We start from the raw sequence: 18,719 nt of genomic DNA, 5'->3' as shown, positions 1-18,719 counted from the left end.
TGTATAGATGGTTCACCCCTGAGTGAGGCAGGTGCGCTACGGTGGGACAGCCGTTGAGGTAGGGCCGAGAGGCGTGCCCTACATCGGTGTCGCCATCAGTAGGACTGCCATGAGTGTGTGAGAGAGAGAACTTAACTTGAACCATAATTTAATATGTGTGTGAGACTTCTCTTTCCCGGGAGCGCCAGAACTCCTCTCACTGCTAGAAACATGGTCGAAAAGCTTTGCCGTGACACATCTCATGTGTTGGGACGAGGCTCATGTGTTGGGCAGTCGCGGAGTGCGGGTAAAGTGTACATCCACTGCAGTGTGTGTAAACCAAATCTATTCGAATAGCCGTGCTCGCGGTTATTGAGCACTGGGACATGTATTACACTTGGCTAGACTCTAAATTCTTAACTTGTGTGGGATGGAATATTGCATGATGATTTCTATACTGATGGAGCCACTTCCTGAGAGGCGGGAATGTGGACGTCCTCAGAAAACAATGGCGGGAAGCTATCCTTGGGATCACAATGGATGGTGGACAAAACCGTCATTGTTTAATATGAACACTAGTACTAAAATTTGATCAATCTGTGCTAGGTCTTAGGCTTGTGAAAAGAATTACAAAACATGCTTTGCGCAAAAGAACCAAAGCCATCCTTTGAATACCCCTGTCATATGCATTGTTGCTGTGGTGGCTTGCTGAGTACGGATGGTACTCACCCTTGCAATATACAAACTTAATCAGAAGTCGGAGATGAAGCTTCGGAGGATCCCTACGCTTACTACCAGGAGGGTGATGAAGAGGATGGCGCTCAGTAGGTCTTAGTTACGGTCGTTGCCTCTGGCAATGGCGTTCCGCTGCCTTACCTACTTCTGTTTTTGGAATGAATTCCGGACCGCTCGGTCTGATGATTTAAGACTATGTCTGTGGGCTTATGATGTAATAATTTGTACTAGACACTCGTGTATGTGCACTTGGTATTTCAGCTATGAATTCGTGTGTACCAGACTACTTGATCCAGGGAAATGGTACTGTTTACACGATTGATTCCTGTTATAAAAACAAGGGTCTACAGAGCTGGTATCAGAGCCATACGACTGTAGGAAAAGACCAAAATGCACCCCAACCCTTTTCTAAGTTGGCCAAGGGATAAATTCCCATATAGTAATACTTTCAAAAATAAAAACGCTATGTTTACAAAACTCTGTACGATTTCCATCTAACTCTTAACTATTTTCTTCACAAAACGAGTTGTAATCTTAGCTAACCTTGGGTTTTTCTTAAAATTAGATGGCAGATCAGGATTCACCCGCTACCTGGGAGATGGGCGTACCCCGCTCAGAGGGATACGTCATTGAGCTACACCGGCTGATGAGGCGTCTGCGATACCCCAGATTTCCGATCTACCGAGTGAGACAGTGTGGATCTGTTTGGGAGGCTCGGGTCGACGATTACACACGAGTTCCTTCAGAGTCAGACTACCGCTTCCCGACACGCCACCGTCGCGACTTAACGGAGACCGCGATGCAGGATGCAGCACGGGAGGCCTTCCTCCGACTTAGCTCTATCCACCGAGCCGAGTTGGCGAGTACTGAGTTTGCTCACCACCCGTTTCGAGAGGAGAGCAACTCTGTCTGCACAGTTCAGGACACACCCTGCTGCTACAACCCGATAGTGACCCGACTGTCACGATGGGCTGAGGCAGTAGACGACTTTTACGAGGAGGCTCTGTTAGAGATCGACGACCAGCAGAGGCGTGTGGGAGAGTTAGAGACCGAGGTGACTGACCTCACAGTGCAGCAACTTCAGCTAGAGGAGGAGCACTAGGCTTGGGGCAGTGAGATAGACTCACTGAAGGCACAGCTCCAGGTCCACGGCGACCAGTTCCAGCAGTTATCCGATCAGTACAACGATCGCCGCGGGATGATGGATACACTTGAGGAGCAGTTGAAAGAGAGTCAGGAGCACGTCAGCCAGCTGGAGGAGCAGCTTCGAGCAGCCATGATCAGCACCACAGGAGCTTCTACTTCCACAGCAGTAGGGCGTGACTGCCACTTCTTCCTCACCCCGCCGTACCCACCAGCGTTCCACGCTCTTCTGGGAGAGGCTGGTATGCTAGCTACCGAGTCAGCACCTTACCTAGTGGACCCGACAGAGACACAACCACCTGCCCCGGGGATGGTGCACACTCCACTTATCCCTACACCTTCTCCGCAGCTGGGTTCCAGTTTGGAGACTCTGATCCAGGTCGACTCTGAGACAGAGGGGACCGACACCGAGCCAGAGATCGAGCCAGACATCACTGACCCTTCAGAGGATGAGACTCCTGTTCCCCGCATCACCTTCCTCGGAGGACCTCGCACCCTCAGCACTGCCCGCAAGAGCACACGACCTCCGGGCAAGAAGCCCAAGCCAGATCCAGAGGCCACTACTTCCGAGCCGTGGGGACTCAGGTTTGCCCGTGCCAGCGACCACCCTCTACCTGCCCCAGGATCCTGCGGATGGCTGGATGACTAGACTGGAGGACTATTGCAGCTTCGATCTCGCTTTAGATAGTTTTTGGATAGTATGCGAGACACCCCCCCCCCCTTCATCTAGATTGACGAGTAGCTTGATGGTTAGTTCGATGTATCTTTTGGATGAACTTTATTTGGACTGCGTATGTGTGCAGTCGATTGCATCATGATTTATGTACTATTTGTGGAACTCTGTGATGTTATTTATGATACTATTGTTGTTGTGTTGTAAATGAGTTTATTCCACCATGCTTGCAAAACAAAGTTCACATCAAAACAACTCCCTTAATGGGATGAAACCATAAGAGCTAGTTAGAAAATTAGGATACTTACTTAATCGGCCTACACAGATGGCAAGCCGACGTCGGGCGTCAACTAGCAATGAAGAAACTCAGACACCTGACCTAACCACCCTGGCCGGAGTTATGGCCACTCAAACCCAACTTCTGCAAGCCATTGCGAATAACCAAGGCAACTACGGCGGATCGAGCTTTGGAGAGTTTATGAGGACCAAGCCACCCACATTCGCCACAGCTGAAGAACCTATGGATGCTGAAGATTGGTTAAGGATCATTGAGAAGAAGATAACTCTTGTTCGAGTACGTGAGGCCGATAAAGTGATCTTTGCGGCAAATCAATTGGACGGACCAGCCGGAGACCGGTGGGACACATACAAAGAAGCCCGAGAAGAAGATGCTGGAGAACCAAACTGGGAGGAATTCACCACAGCCTTCCTTGACAACTTCGTGCCTGCCGCGGTGATGCGGATGAAGAAGAATGAGTTCAGGAGACTATGGCAAGGGAATACCACAGTACAAGAGTACCTGAACCGTTTCACTCAGCTGGCGCGCTACGCGACTAGAGATCTTGCCGACGAGGAGGAAAAGATCGATAAATTCATTAAAGGCTTGAATGACGAGTTGCGCGGGCCCATGATTCGACAAGACCACGATAGTTTCCAGAGTTTAATCAATAAGGTCGTTAGGCTGGAAAACGACCGGAAGGTCGTGGAGCACAATCGTAAAAGGAGGCTTACCATGAACCGCCCGCCTCAGACCGCACCCCAGCGTCCTAAAGGGACAACCTCCTCGGCATGGAGACCAACAGTGGTGACAACCAGTCGACCTACCGCCTCCAGCAATTTCCACAGGCCGGTTACCATTCAGAACCGAGCTCCTGCACCAAATCAGGCCACCACTGGATCAGTAAGGCCGGAAAGCTGTTTCAACTGTGGAGAGTACGGGCATTTCGCCAACAAATGCCCCCATCCAAACAAGACACCTATTCGCACCGGAGCTAATGCAACGGCTATTCACGGGACTGCTACCCCTGCTGCTGGACGAGATCTATTCAGGACTCCGCAGACTAACAGGACCGCTACCGGATTTGGACGCGGGCAAGTGAACCACGTTCGAGCTGAAGAGGCCTAGGAAGACCAAGGCGTACTGATGGGTATGTTTTCACTCAACTCCACTCCAGTTAAAGTTCTCTTCGATTCAGGAGCATCGCATTCATTTATATCTCTGAAAGCAAGTCAACAACACAATTTAACCAGAGTTAAACTAAGGCAACCAATGTTAGTACATTCACCTAGGGGTGAAGTAGCCGTGGACACAGCTTGCATTGACGTACCTATTCGCCTTAGGGATGTGGTGTTTCCCTCCAACCTTATGGTTTTGATACCACAGACCCTTGATGTCATATTGGGTATGGATTGGTTAGCAAAGCATAGAGGAGTAATCGACTGTAGACGTAGAGAAGTTACCCTGACCACACCCTGGGGATCGGATATAAGAGCAACCATGGATCAAGATCCTAGACTAACTGAATGTGCCGGAGGTATATTTACCATGCTACCCCAAAAAGGAATGCCCGTAGTACAGCGATTTCCCGATGTATTCCCAGAAGATTTACCTGGAATGCCACCAGATCGTGACATAGAGTTCATCATTGACCTGATACCCGGAACTGCCCCCATATCCAAGAGACCATATCGGATGCCAGTCAATGAGTTGGAGGAACTCAAAAAGCAAATCAGAGAGTTGCAAGAGAAGGGATTTGTACGCCCCAGTTCGTCACCTTGGGGAGCCCCAGTGTTATTCGTTAAGAAGAAGGATGGTAGCATGAGGATGTATGTGGACTACCGCTCACTGAATGAAGTAACTATCAAGAACAAGTACCCACTACCACAGATTGATGATCTTTTTGATCAACTCAAAGGAGCTAAGGTGTTCTCTAAGATTAACCTTCGATCAGGATACCACCAATTGAAAATTAGGACCGGGGATATACCCAAGACCGCGTTCTCAACGCGCTATGGATTGTATGAGTTCACAGTAATGTCGTTTGGGTTAACCAACGCCCCGGCATACTTTATGAATCTTATGAACAAAGTGTTCATGGATTACTTGGACAAATTCGTGGTTGTATTCATCGATGATATCCTGATCTACTCCAAAGATGAGGAAGAACATGCGGAACACTTGCGATTGGTACTCGAGAAACTTCGGAAGCATAAATTATATGCAAAGTTTAGTAAATGTGAGTTCTGGTTAAAAGAAGTCGCTTTTCTAGGCCACGTGATCTCAGCCGGTGGAGTAGCAGTGGACCCTGCTAAAGTGGAGGCCGTTACGGAATGGAAGGCACCCAAATCTGTGACTGAAATTCAGAGTTTTCTAGGCTTGGCCGGATACTATCGGAGGTTCATTGAGGGGTTCTCTAAGATAGCCCGACCTATGACACAACTACTCAAGAAAGAAAAGAAGTTTGTGTGGTCAGAACAGTGTCAAGGAAGCTTTGAGCAGCTCAAAGAAAAGCTGACCTTGGCACCTATTCTAGTTCTCTCTGACAATAGGAAAGACTTTGTTATATATTGTGATGCATCAAGGCAAGGACTAGGAGGAGTACTGATGCAGGACGGAAAGGTTGTGGCCTATGCGTCGCGACAATTGTGACCACATGAGGAAAACTACCCTATCCATGACCTAGAACTTGCAGCTGTGGTCCATGCGCTAAAGATTTGGAGACATTATCTGATTGGAAATCATTGCGATATCTACACTGACCACAAGAGTTTGAAGTATATTTTCACCCAGTCAGATCTCAACTTGAGGCAAAGGCGATGGCTGGAATTAATCAAGGATTATGATCTAGAGGTTCACTATCACCTAGGCAAAGCAAACGTTGTGGCCGACGCTCTGAGTCGTAAGAACCATTGCAATCATCTAAGAATGGAAGGGATGGCCCCTGAACTTAGGAAGGAAATAGCCCAGCTGAACCTACATATAGTATCTCGTGGACAGATAAACACCCTGGACATTCAACCTCTTTTGAGAACCCAGATAGAGGAAGCCTAGAAGGACAACGGTGAGATCCAGGAGGTGAAGGAGCGCATAGCCACTGGTCGTGCGAAAGAATTCTCAATGGATGAGAAGGAAATACTGTGGTATAAGAAGAGAATCTACGTACCCGAACAGGGTGGACTGAGGGGATTAATTTTAAAGGAAGCTCACGAATCGGCATATTCATTGCACCCCGGAAGTACGAAGATGTACCAAGATCTGAAGGAAGGATACTGGTGGCCCAACATGAAGAGAGATGTGGCAGAATACGTAGCACTCTGTGATGTGTGCCAAAAGGTGAAGGCTGAGCATCAGCGACCGGTAGGTTTGTTGCAACCCCTTAGGATTCCCGAGTGGAAATGGGATGAGATAGGTATGGATTTTGTTGTTGGATTGCCCAAGACCGCAACAGGATATGATTCCATCTAGGTGATCGTGGATCGACTCACCAAGACAGCGAGATTCATCCCCGTCAAGACAAATTATAGCAGTGCCAAGCTAGCCGAGTTATACATGACCAGGATAGTATGTCTTCATGGTGTACCTAAGAGGATTATATCTGATCGAGGCACACAGTTTACCTCGCATTTCTGGGAGAAAGTACATGAAGCCCTAGGAAGTTACCTTGTGTTTAGCACAGCTTATCACCCACAAACAGATGGCCAGACAGAGAGAACCAACCAGGTTCTAGAGGACATGTTGAGAGCTTGTGCATTGGATTTTAGCAAAGACTGGGAGAGATGTTTGCCCTACGCCGAATTCTCCTACAACAACAGCTTCCAAGCGAGCCTAAAGATGTCGTCAAATGAGGCATTATTTGGTCGACGATGTCGCACCCCATTAATGTGGACCGAGACAGGTGAACAGGTGGTATTTGGACCTGACATTATCAAAGAAGCTGAAGAAAAGGTTCGCCTGATTCGAGACCGTCTAAAAGTAGCACAATCACGACAGAAGAGTTACGCCGACACCCGAAGAAGAAACCTGGAATTTAAGGAAGGAGATTACGTTTATCTAAAGGTTTCTCCGATGAGGGGAACGAAAAGGTTTAAGGTCAAAGGAAAACTAGCACCAAGATATGTGGGACCTTTTCAAATCATCGCTAGACGAGGAGAAGTTGCCTACCAGTTACAGCTACCCGAAAATATCGCCGATGTGCACCCAGTCTTCCATGTGTCTCAGTTAAAGAAGTGCTTACGAGTACCGGAGGAACAAGCTCCGTTGGAGGAAATTCATATTAGCAATGATCTCACGTATCCAGAACACCCAGTCTAGATATTGGATGAAGCAGAAAAGAGGACTAGGACCAAAGTGTGGCATATGTACAAGGTACAATGGAGTAATCATACTGAGGATGAAGCCACCTGGGAAAGCGAAGAATTCTTGAGGACGGAATACCCGCATCTATTCGAAACCTGATAAGAAATCTCGGGACGAGATTTATTTAAGGGGGGTAGGTTTGTAACACCCTGAAAATTCGACCGACAAAAATCTAAACTCTAAAAATATGGGCCTTCAAAAACTTTTTAAATAAATTGCATCATGCCGATTTTATTCGCCTATTCCATTGGATTTTGATTTCGGAGTTTGTTGATCGCGAATAAAGAATAATTAATTAGGAATAAAACCTAAAATTAAATGAGCAAAATAAATAACTGAAATATAATTTAAAATAAAGGTTGAGGTGGGGCTAGAAATGAATAAAATATCATCATAGTCATATTTGTATTAATTAAATCTAAATACGACGGAATAAGAATTAACCCTAATTAAATATTCAAATAAATTATATAAATAAAATATGAGTAATATTAATCTAGAGTAAATCCATCGGTTGGAATGACACAAATATTGAGTAAACTTCATTTATACAAAATCCAGGATTTATAGAATCAAGTTTACAAGAAATAGGCTAAAATGGGGATTAAATAGGAAAAGACACTATTCATCGGCCGCTAGGTATTCGACGTGGTCCCCTAACCTAGCCCCTCCTCTTTCCCAATTTCTCTGTCGCCACCTTCACCACGCGCCGCCGCCCGTCGCGCCTGGCCGTCTCGCACCCCGAGCCGCCGAGCGCCGTCGCCATCGTCACCTGCCGCCGCGCCGCCGTCGCCATCGCCGCCTGTCGCCGTCGCCATCCCATCGCCGCTGCCGCGCCGCGCCGCCGTCGCGTCGCCTCGTGCCGCGCGCCTGGCCGCCTCGCGCCCCGCGCCCCGTACCTGTCGCGCCGTCGCGTCGCCGCGCGCCGTCGCCACCGCCGCTGCTGCGCTGACGCCGTCGCCGTCGCGTCCCGCCTCGCGCCGCGCGCCACCACTGCCGCGTCGTCGCCGTCGCCATCACGTCGCCGCGCGCGCGTTCCATCGCCACCTCGCGCCCCGCGCCGCCGTCGCGTCACCCGCCCCCTCTCTTCCCTCTTCCCCTTACTCCCCCCCTCTCCCCTATAAAAGCCCCACCGTTCTCCCCTCTCCTCACTCCATCTTCCCCCTCCTCTCCCTCTTCCCCTTCTCCACGCGCCGCCGTCGTCGTGCCGCCGCGTCGCCGTCTTCGAGCCGCCGCGCCGCCGCCCTCGTGCTGTCATGCCGCCGCATTCGTGCCGCCGCGCCGCCGCCTCAGTGTGCCGCGCCGTGCGCCGTCATCGCCGCCGCCGTCGTCGCCACCCCCGCCATCGGTGAGCCGCTGCCCCCCCCCCCCCCTATTTTTTTCCGTGCCGCCGGGTAGAGAGGGAGCCGAGAGAGAGCGAGGAAGGGAGAAGCCGAGGGAGAGAAAGAAGAAGGAAGGAGGTGAGAAACCGGGAGGGAGAGAGAGAGAAAGAAAAAGAAAAGAAAAGAGAGAGAGAAGGAAAAGAAAAGAAAATAGACAGAAGGAAAAAGAAAAGAAAAGAGAGAGAGAAAGAAAAAGAAAAGAAAAAGAAAGGAAGGAAAAAGAAAAAGAAAGGGAGAAAAAGAAAAGTGAAATAAATAGGAAATTAGAGGGAGATTAGGGAAGTTTAGAAAATTTAAAATAATTAGAATTTAATTATAGATTAATTATAGTCGAAGAATTGCGAAATTTAATATAAATTATGGATTATTCTTGGTAATTTCTATAATCAATCAATTCGCGGTAGTAATTTAGATGTAATTAATAACTAAACAAATAGATGAATTCTTATAGATTATTTTTGGGTAATCTCTATAAGTAATCGATTCACGGTAGAAATTCGGATTTAATTACTAGGGATTTTAGCCGTGTGTTATATTTAATCGTTTAATCATAGACTAAATTAAATCGTACAATATTATAAGATGATTTTTGGATTTTGTCCGATATTTAGCTCGCGATAGAAATTTCTAACCTATTATATGGATATAATGCTCGGGTAGATTAAATTAAAAACTTATGATAATAAAATATTTATACCCGCAAAAATAGTTTAGGATGTATAAATCGAGATTGGGTTTGCCCTAGTTCGCGAATAGTAAAGTTAATATAAAACAGTCGACTTTCGCATTCGACTTCCATTTGGATTTATTTGGATTTTTATTTGGATTCTAACCGAATTCAAATCAATTTTCGCACGTAACTATAGAGCCCGAGGGAGTTGTGGATCCAAGTGAAGGCCAAGACCCGCAAGACTTTGAACAAGGCAAGTCATCACTATTCTTTGAACATGTTGATCCCAATTGCGAAATTATTTTTATTTACAAATAAAAATTGCATGCAATGACGAACATCCTACTTGTGATTATGCCATGCCTTGATTATTGTTTACCCTTAAATCCTTGTAACCATGATTTACGTATAAGTCCCTAGTCAACTATGACAAATGCTTAGAAATGCTACTCTAGATTTATGCATACTCATATTTATCAAATGCTATATGCTTGGGCAATTACCTTTGGGAAGGTAATTGAGATGCGGCATGTGGAGACATGAGCGCCACATTGCCATGATGTTGATGATATGATTTGTGAAAGGAGAAATAAAATTAAACAACTGTTTTCGACTGGGCGGACGGAGGATTTGGGTGGTATCTGAAAAAGGCTAGTACCGTTCCCGGTCAATTAAGGACCGAGCCATGAAGTTAAGCATGAAACGACCCCCGTACAACCGTACTTCTCGTATTGGTATAGACCTAGCGGATTAGATAGCCGAGCGGAGGCAGTATCCCTGTATAGATGGTTCACCCCTGAGTGAGGCAGGTGCGCTACGGTGGGACAGCCGTTGAGGTAGGGCCGAGAGGCGTGCCCTACATCGGTGTCGCCATCGGTAGGACTGCCATGAGTGTGTGAGAGAGAGAACTTAACTTGAACCATAATTTAATATGTGTGTGAGACTTCTCTTTCCCGGGAGCGCCAGAACTCCTCTCACTGCTAGAAACATGGACGCCTAGAGTGCATGAGGATTTAAGTTCATGGAGCGGGTACTGCCAATGCGAGGTTATCGAAAAGCTTTGCCGTGACGCGTCTCATGTGTTGGGACGAGGCTCATGTGTTGGGCAGTCGCGGAGTGCGGGTAAAGTGTACATCCACTACAGTGTGAGTAAACCAAATCTATTCGAATAGCCGTGCTCACGGTTATTGAGCACTGGGACATGTATTACACTTGGCTAGACTCTAAATTCTTAACTTGTGTGGGATGGAATATTGCATGATGATTTCTATACTGATGGAGCCACTTCCTGAGAGGCGGGAATGTGGACGTCCTCAGAAAACAATGGCGGGAAGCTATCCTTGGGATCACAATGGATGGTGGACAAAACCGTCATTGTTTAATATGAACACTAGTACTAAAATTTGATCAATCTGTGCTAGGTCTTAGGCTTGTGAAAAGAATTACAAAACATGCTTTGCGTAAAAGAACCAAAGCCATCCTTTGAATACCCCTATCATATGCATTGTTGCTGTGGTGGCTTGCTGAGTACGGATGGTACTCACCCTTGCAATATACAAACTTAATCAGAGGTCGGAGATGAAGCTTCGGAGGATCCCTACGCTTACTACCAGGAGGGTGATGAAGACGATGGCGCTCAGTAGGTCTTAGTTACGGTCGTTGCCTGTGGCAATGGCGTTCCGCTGCCTTACCTACTTCTATTTTTGGAATGAATTCCGGACCGCTCGGTCCGATGATTTAAGACTATGCCTGCGGGCTTATGATGTAATAATTCGTACTAGACACTCGTGTATGTGCACTTGGTATTTCAGCTATGAATTCGTGTGTACCAGACAACTTGATCCAGGGAAATGGTACTGTTTACACGATTGATTCCTGTTATAAAAACGGGGGTCTACAACCTCCTTTTCACTTTCGCAGTCCTCCTGTAAGTCCCGCAATATTTGACCAAGTTTATCAACACCGTCATTCCCTTCAACATCCAGCTTCGCCTCGCCCATTGTGTTTTCTTCAAATCCGCCATACTGAGCCCAGTCCGGAATGTTCTCATCTTCTACTTCATCTTCTTCCATTGCAATCCCAACCTCTCCGTGCGATGTCCAACAATTGTAGCTACGCATGAACCCCCACTGAAACAGGTGGGCATGAATAGTTCGTGTGGTGGAATACTCCTTCTGGTTTTTGCACATGTCGCATGGACAACTTATAAAACCGTTACGCTTGTTATCATTGGCCACACAAAAAAATAATGCACGCCGTCAATAAACTCTTTCGACCGCCGATCCACGTACATCCATTGCCGATCCATCTATATGAAATACATATAAATCGTAATTATACAAAATCCAAGATTTACGAGGTAATTACATAATAATACAATAATTGAATATAATTATTCATACAATTAATCATTATTATTAAATTCATTGTACATATTTTTCATGTTTTAATTACATTATAAACAAATATTTAATATGTTTTTCTTATTTTAATATTAAATTAGCTTAGTTTTATAATTCATACAAAATTATATGTAATTATTCAAACAAGTATTTATAATCTTCTTTATTCCCTACACACACTTTCTCTCTCATCATATTCCATCACATTTTCTAGAGGGAAAAATATGTAAAAAGAATAGCTCCAAATGTAGATGCTAAGCAAAACAAAGAGTAGGATGAAGTTGCTAACCTTTTGAAGACCTCAAATTTGTATATTACCACCAAAAAAATTTTCTTAAAATTTTGACAGCACCTCCCTCCCTCAAAGCTTAATTTTGAAGCAATGGCTCGGGCTGGAGGAGGAAGAAGGGGCATATAAAGCTGTGCAACTTTAGTCCCGGTTGGTTAAAGATCTCAAATCACTTTAGTCCCGGTTTATATTACCAACCGGGACTAAAGATATGATCTTTAGTCCCGGTTGGTAACACGAACCGGGACTAAAGATCCCAAGCCTCCCGACAGAGGTCTGACATGTCCTGTCAGGAGGCGAACCGGGACTAAAAATTACCAACCGGGACTAAAGATCCCTTCGTCCCGTTGAAGTAATAAACCGGGACTAATAAGACACTTTAGTCCCGGTTCGTTTTGGAACCGGGACTATTGTGGAAATCGGCCGACCCTTCAAAGACCTCTTCTCCAGTAGTGTCACAAATGACTTAAAGTACATATTCCTTTTGTGTAGTTTATATTTTTTTCCTAATTTTTGCTAAATCTTTGCTAGAGACACATACCTGCAAAGAAGCATACAGATAATTTTCATACCTGCAAAGAACAATACCATCTGCTAAACATAGAACTTCATAGCTGTAAATCCAACACATGGCAATTTCAGTATATTAAAATGAACACATAAATCATATAGGCATTATGATGATATTAAATGAACCGTTTTCTCAGGAATGTTCATGTTACAGTACACACTATAGAAAAAGGCACTTGGGAGACAATGATAATAATCAAATAAGAAAAAATGACAAAAATGTAAAATGCTCTTACATGAAGGAATGCAGTCCATTCTTCCAGAGCTTATTCACTGCTTTCAGTTTCCATACAACGAAAATTGGTTGCCTGTTGACCTAGGTCATGGAGCTCTTGGCAGTGACACTCAATTGATCAATACTATGCCAGCGTTGCATCGTGATCTTCGGTTCCGTAGAGAGATCACCTGCAGGTAGCTAGCCATGAAAGTGATCTGAATGAGGCCTGAACAAGGTAGCATGCAGATTCAGTTTTGTTTGTAAATCTGAGGAAAAATAATCAAATCCTGCAGGTAGCTAGCCATGGCGTTTTGATTAGTATGGCAAGTAGAAAATGTGATCAAATAATCAAATCAATAATGTTGAAACTTCAGGCCCAAAGCCTAACCAAACCACTCTTTATATGTTAGCTTCATTATCCAACAGTTCCAATAGTCAGATGCAAAGCCAACAACATACATAAATATTGGATGATATCTGCTCATAGACTATGGAAACCATTCGTTAGAAAATCAACAACATACAAAAATGCTTATTTTGTGCATTTTAGTTATGTATAGACTTGATGTCTCTTGCAGCTAGACTTGGTCAGCCAACAAATTTGCAGGCTTGCATGCATGTTTAGAAAAATGATATAGTCTTAATATTATTACTACTGTCAAAACACGATACAAATCAACATGGACAGCTAAGTGATGAAAACCAAAAATCATCAGGAGAGTATCAATGCAATAAGTGTCACCATATATGTAAAGTTCTAACAACTACAAAATCTACAGAGAATAGGCAATACAACATCCAATACTATATCCAATGAACCATTTTCTACACAGAACGACCGTCGCCATTTGTTCAATTCATTCCCTGATTCATTGTGTTTACTGCATTGTGTTGAATACTGCCAGCGTCGCCGCGTTGATGGAAGATCGATGGCAGGGGGATTTAGGGGGGCGAGGATTGGGGAGAAGGGGTTATGTACCTTCGGCAGCGGAGGGACGGCGGCGTGGCTCCATATTCATAAAACATCACACAAAATCGATCCTTATGGATTTTAGCCATGTTGTCCTGTACTTTTTAAAAAGTCATTATCCTATTTGTCTCTAGCAAACTCAGTCTCATACTATGCAGCTGATGCCCGATGAAGCAATAATTCAAGCAGAACCAAACAATTTCGGCACAATGTAGTTTGAGGAATCTTTTAAAATTAGTGATCATCGTCATTTAATGGATACCTGCATTTGCACTGCAAGTTAAACTCAGCGAAATACCTGCAAATTCAGAAAATTACATGCAAATTCAGAGATATGCATGTTGCCCTGCTGTTCAATATAGCATCTCGCTGGCCCTGGCTGCTGGTGGCCGTGACTGTCGTTGGTCTCAGGTCGCTTCTTTGGGGCGGCGAGGGATCACATTTCTCTAGCAGAATATGCACGTAAGCATGTTAATCACTTCTATAGCGAGCGAAACCGATAAATCAAAGGGCACAGCACGATGGTAATCACAAAAGCCAATAGAGCACCTCGGTCGTCAGGAGCAGTCGGCAAATGTGGCGGCGGCGGAGGAGTTGCAGTTTAGGTTTTTTTTTCATGAGAAGGGACGGAGCAGAGCAGGCCGAGTGGTTGGGAGGGGTATCGACACTGCTGTACAATGACCTGGCGGTGGTGAATCGTGGCGGCGGGGCAGCGCGACTGGTGGAGGAGGCACGATGGACGACGACTTGGTGGTGCCTGATCTGGAGGAATCAGCGGCGTGGCTCCGTATCGGTGGCGGTTGAGGCGGAGGCCGAGGAGGAAGTCGCCGCAGCAGTTTGTCGGAGGAGACCGGCGCGGTGGAGAGGGAGGGGGGGGCGACGGCGCTCGCAGAGGAGACCGACGCGGTGGAGAGGCGAGGGGCGGCGGCGCGGTGTGGAGACCGGATCGGCAGCGGCGGCGGTGGCGCAGGGCGAGCGCAAGGCGCGCGTCTGGAAGGGGCGAGCGCGATCTGATCGAGAGAGGTAGGGAGTCGTGATCTGCGCCACGAGTCTGGTGACGCGTTTTGCGCGATACTATGGGGTGCGCGATTTGTTATCAATCCGAGCCGTCGGATCGATTTCATCTGTTCGATTTTGGACGATTTGGATCTGTCACATGATGAATGATGAATGAGTAAAACCACTTGTTGAACTATACAGGTAGAGTCGCTCAAAAAAAAAAAGGCATATCAATATGTGATTCCATCGAATGGTTGGGCAGTTACTGGTTCGAATTTGCCAGTTTTTTTAAGGTGAGGCCTATATCTTCATCTCTACTAATATAAAAATAGAAAATGTTTTTACCGATATTTTACTACGTTGTCTGTGTTTGAGTCGATTTTTAAGTTTGTTCGCTTTTCAAAATATAGGAATCGTATAAAAATCCCTTTAAAAGTTAACTTGGGATGAGAGTTGGACTCCTAATTGCTTTAGAGATTCTGCCAGGCCATAAGAAAACAAAATACTCCCTCCGTTTCATATTATATAAGACTTTCTCGCATTGCCCACATTCATATAGATGTTAATAAATCAAGACACCTATATATATCTATATTCATTAACATTTATATGAATATGAGCAATGCTAAAAAGTCTTATAACCTAAAACGGATGGAATAGAAGATATGGGCATCATCCCAACATAGGTTTCAAATTGGATATCAATAATATCTCGAAATAAAAATCTCATATACTTCTATATCTATCTATCTAAGCATGGCTCAAAAAAACACCACGTTCACTCTTGAGATATAGAAATTACCACGTCAATTGAAGAAAATAATTATTTACTAGCTAATTGCCCATCCGTTGCAACGGATTATTTGATAAGTATAGTTTTTAAAAATTAGGAGTTCCCCTTGGTTGATTAAACATATAATTTCCAACACTGAACTTTAAGTCAATTCTATAAGTAGGTAATGTAGAAAAAGTAGCAAATAAATTACTGCTGAGTAGCATTTTAATTATAAGGCACTGCACGATCAATCAAAAAAGAGTGGCTCAAACGTTACGTAGAAATTATTGAAATCAAGGCGACTATGTATAGCTCAACTGAAAGGCCCAAGTCAACTTCGCACGTGTGTACTAATTAGACAACAGTGTAAGTTCCAGGGCCCGCTAAAATTCCTACACACTACATCCTCATCCCAACATATTGAAGCGGCTCAATAGCTCACCTGTTTGAGTTGTCTGGAAGTAGGGATGAAAATGGTACGAAAACGAATGGAAACCATCTTTATTGTTTTCTTTTTCTTTTTCGGAATCGGAAACCCTGGACACGAAAACGGAATCAAATATTGCCGAAACCAAAACCGAAACAAAAACGGACCGTCGCTGATACAGTAACGAAAATTTATCGGAATAAAAAACCCCTCAAACTAAGCTTTAAACTATGTCAAATCCAATTCTCAAGTCTCAAATTTCAACATTACATCACAAAACACAATCATGTTAAGTCCAATTCTCAAGTTTGAATTGGGTGTATTGGGTTGGGCTGAATTGAGTGTCTTAGGAATTAGGATGCTGAATTGGATTGGGCTGGGGAGGAATTATAGACTATGGTATGGGTCTTTAATATTCCGGAAATTCAGAAATTTTTCGGAAAGTTTCCGACCGATTCCAAGTTCCGACGAAAATCATATTAGATTACATTTCCGAGAAAATATTTCTGAATTCATTTCCGTTTCTGAAAAATTCCAACCAACAGATTCCGTTTTCAAAAATAGATCCGGAATCCAAAAAATTTCCGTACTGTTTTCATCCCTGCCTGAAGTGGTGCTAGCCTGCTAGGGAGAACCTCCACGACTCTAACGGACTCCAAACAACGAATCTTATGTGTGTTTCTCGATTGAGATTGTTGTTAAAATTTGAGTTTTCAATTCGTCTAATAAGTTTCCGATGGCTTTGCCCTTTTCTTGATTTTGATATGAAATCTGCACAATTCCTACCTTTTCTGTGAGATACAAAGATCATAAAAATATTAGGCTCTCTCGCAAAAAAGTATCTATGAAACAGTTCTTCGTCATTATGTTATACATGAAGCACTAATCTGCAAATTGCCACAAACTTATCCATTCTCCCGTCAAAATTTCCCCAAATACCAAGAGCGTCGTCCTCTTCCCAAGTTTCGCGTCCAGCGTCGCTGCTCCTGGCTCCCGCTCCCCCTCCCATCCTCCACCGCGAGCTCCTCCTCCCCCTCGGCCCCTCCCCTCCTGGTGGCACCTCTCCCCCTCTCATCCCCTCTCCCGACCAGCAGCGCCGCTCCTCCTCCGCCGCCCCCTTTCGACCGCTCCCCCTCCCCCTCCCCTCACCGGCGTTGCTAGTCCCTCTCCTCCTCTTCCTCCTATCTCGCCAACACGGCGCCAAGACAACGAAGGCACGACTCCATTCGCGAGCGGAAAAGAAGAGAGATGGGTGGAGTGCGGGGGCTTCCCCCAGGTAGATCCGGCAGCACAGGCGACGCCGGCCGCTTCCCACGACCCGATCAGGCGGTGGCAGCGACTTCCCGTGGTGGATTCGACGGCAATGACGGTGCTGGCGGCTTCCCACGGACCGATCCGCCGGTGGTGACGGCTTCGTGCGGTGGATTGACAGCAACGACAGCGGCGGCGGCTTCCCGCAACAGATCCGTGTCGGAAGCACTCCAGACTTTTCTTTATATTAGAAAGATGAAGCAAATAAATCAATTCATCAAACGAACATAAGGAAAATATCCGACGCTTCGAGAGAAAGATATTGGAGATATTGACAGGTCTTTAGCCTGCCAGTCGACTTCAGCCTGAGATGTGCCCGTCAAACCACTCGAAGGTGGCGACCAGATGTGTTATACATTTAGGAGACTTACAAAATGGTTAAAGATCTACGACATCTCAAATATCCTTAAATCATACTCATGTTTAATATGTTCCTAACAAAAGAAACACCCTAAACTTTTTCATCCAAGCTCATGATATCCAAATATAAGGAGTTCTAGTTTTAACATAACTCTCACAACTCAGTTCTAAGATACATATGGCCGACCGGCCAAATAATTAGGTTCGCGGAAGCATCTTCTACCCAAAAGATCTTTTATGCAACCAAAAGATCTTTTATGCAACTGACTAGGGTAGACCCTAGTAAGAACCGTCCTGGAAGAACGAATCATCACCCTCGAAGTCATCCTCCTCCGGAATGACATCACCTGCAACCAACCCTAAATAACAACAATACAACAACAAAATGCAAAAGTCACTACATTAAAAAAAATATACTGGAAAGCGCAAGGCAATCCTAATACCCTACATGCAAGGCTTTCATCCAAGGAAAGGTATAGTAAGTTTCTTTTCAGCATAAAGCAAATTTATTTTGCACAACATATTTCAAAATCAATTTATTTTCCAATAAATATTCAGCAAGCATGTACTTAGCATATGGACATCAAAGTAGGCATTTATCATGTATAAACACACACCTTACTGCCCTCCAAGACAGCAAAGGAATCATTCCAAAACTCAACACAATTTGAAGATAAATTCAGCATTTTAAAGAATAAACACAAGTCTACACTCTACACTCAACACATATCCACATGCCGCTCATGACCGTGAGCACGGGTAATCGATTAGTTTTTATTCTGCCGTGTTTGTACACTTTACCCACATGATGTGAAATAATAATAATGCAATGCATGGCACGCGATACATAAGTATCCGATTTATTACCCACAACAAAGCCTTTCCAAAATTCATGTTTTAGCCTTACACCAGCACGTGTTACTCCATCCTAGACATACTTAGAATATGTCTAGAACCGTTAAGTGGCAGGCCCACGCTTTAAACTTAACGCCGTGGTGGCGAACATCGAACGGACCCTACCACGTGGCACAATACCGTTGTATTGGACAGACTTAGTCACCTAAACTACCACATCGGGGTAAATAGGATGTTCCGATGAATTATCGACTAATTCCTCAGAATTATCGACTAACCCCTACACACCGGCCTACTAGGATGTAAGGCTAAACCATAAATAGTTT

At 45.0% G+C, this 18,719-nt stretch overlaps 1 protein-coding gene and 1 long non-coding RNA gene across 7 annotated transcripts; one reads left to right on the top strand and one right to left on the bottom strand.

The window, feature by feature from the left end:
- Positions 1–2,930: 2,930 nt before the first annotated feature.
- LOC136356997 (uncharacterized) lies at positions 2,931–3,935 on the top strand. The gene has a single exon (XM_066311722.1). It carries the CDS (start codon positions 2,931–2,933, stop codon positions 3,933–3,935), a length of 1,005 nt encoding a protein of 334 aa, XP_066167819.1.
- Positions 3,936–10,982: 7,047 nt separating this feature from the next.
- Positions 10,983–14,727, bottom strand: LOC107281184 (uncharacterized). 6 transcript variants are annotated; one of them, XR_010742112.1, is made up of 4 exons: positions 14,216–14,727; positions 12,716–14,112; positions 11,910–12,523; positions 10,983–11,526 (listed from the first exon to the last, which is right to left on the bottom strand). It is a non-coding gene; the product is annotated as an uncharacterized lncRNA (long non-coding RNA). The 6 variants fall into 6 exon arrangements; XR_010742113.1 differs by having other exon boundaries at positions 12,482–12,523; XR_010742114.1 differs by having other exon boundaries at positions 10,983–12,523; positions 12,716–13,761; positions 13,965–14,112.
- Between the last annotated feature and the right edge of the window lie 3,992 nt (positions 14,728–18,719).

This window comes from Oryza sativa, chromosome 6 (assembly GCF_034140825.1).
Source record: "Oryza sativa Japonica Group chromosome 6, ASM3414082v1".
Lineage (NCBI taxonomy): Eukaryota > Viridiplantae > Streptophyta > Magnoliopsida > Poales > Poaceae > Oryza > Oryza sativa.
The sequence above is the reverse complement of the archived record's forward strand: the minus strand, read 5'-3'. Positions and strand labels throughout refer to the sequence as shown.

Bases quoted from the DNA above. Each gene is read 5' to 3' on its own strand.
- LOC136356997 (XM_066311722.1), top strand. From the start codon at position 2,931: ATGGCCACTCAAACCCAACTTCTGCAAGCCATTGCGAATAACCAAGGC.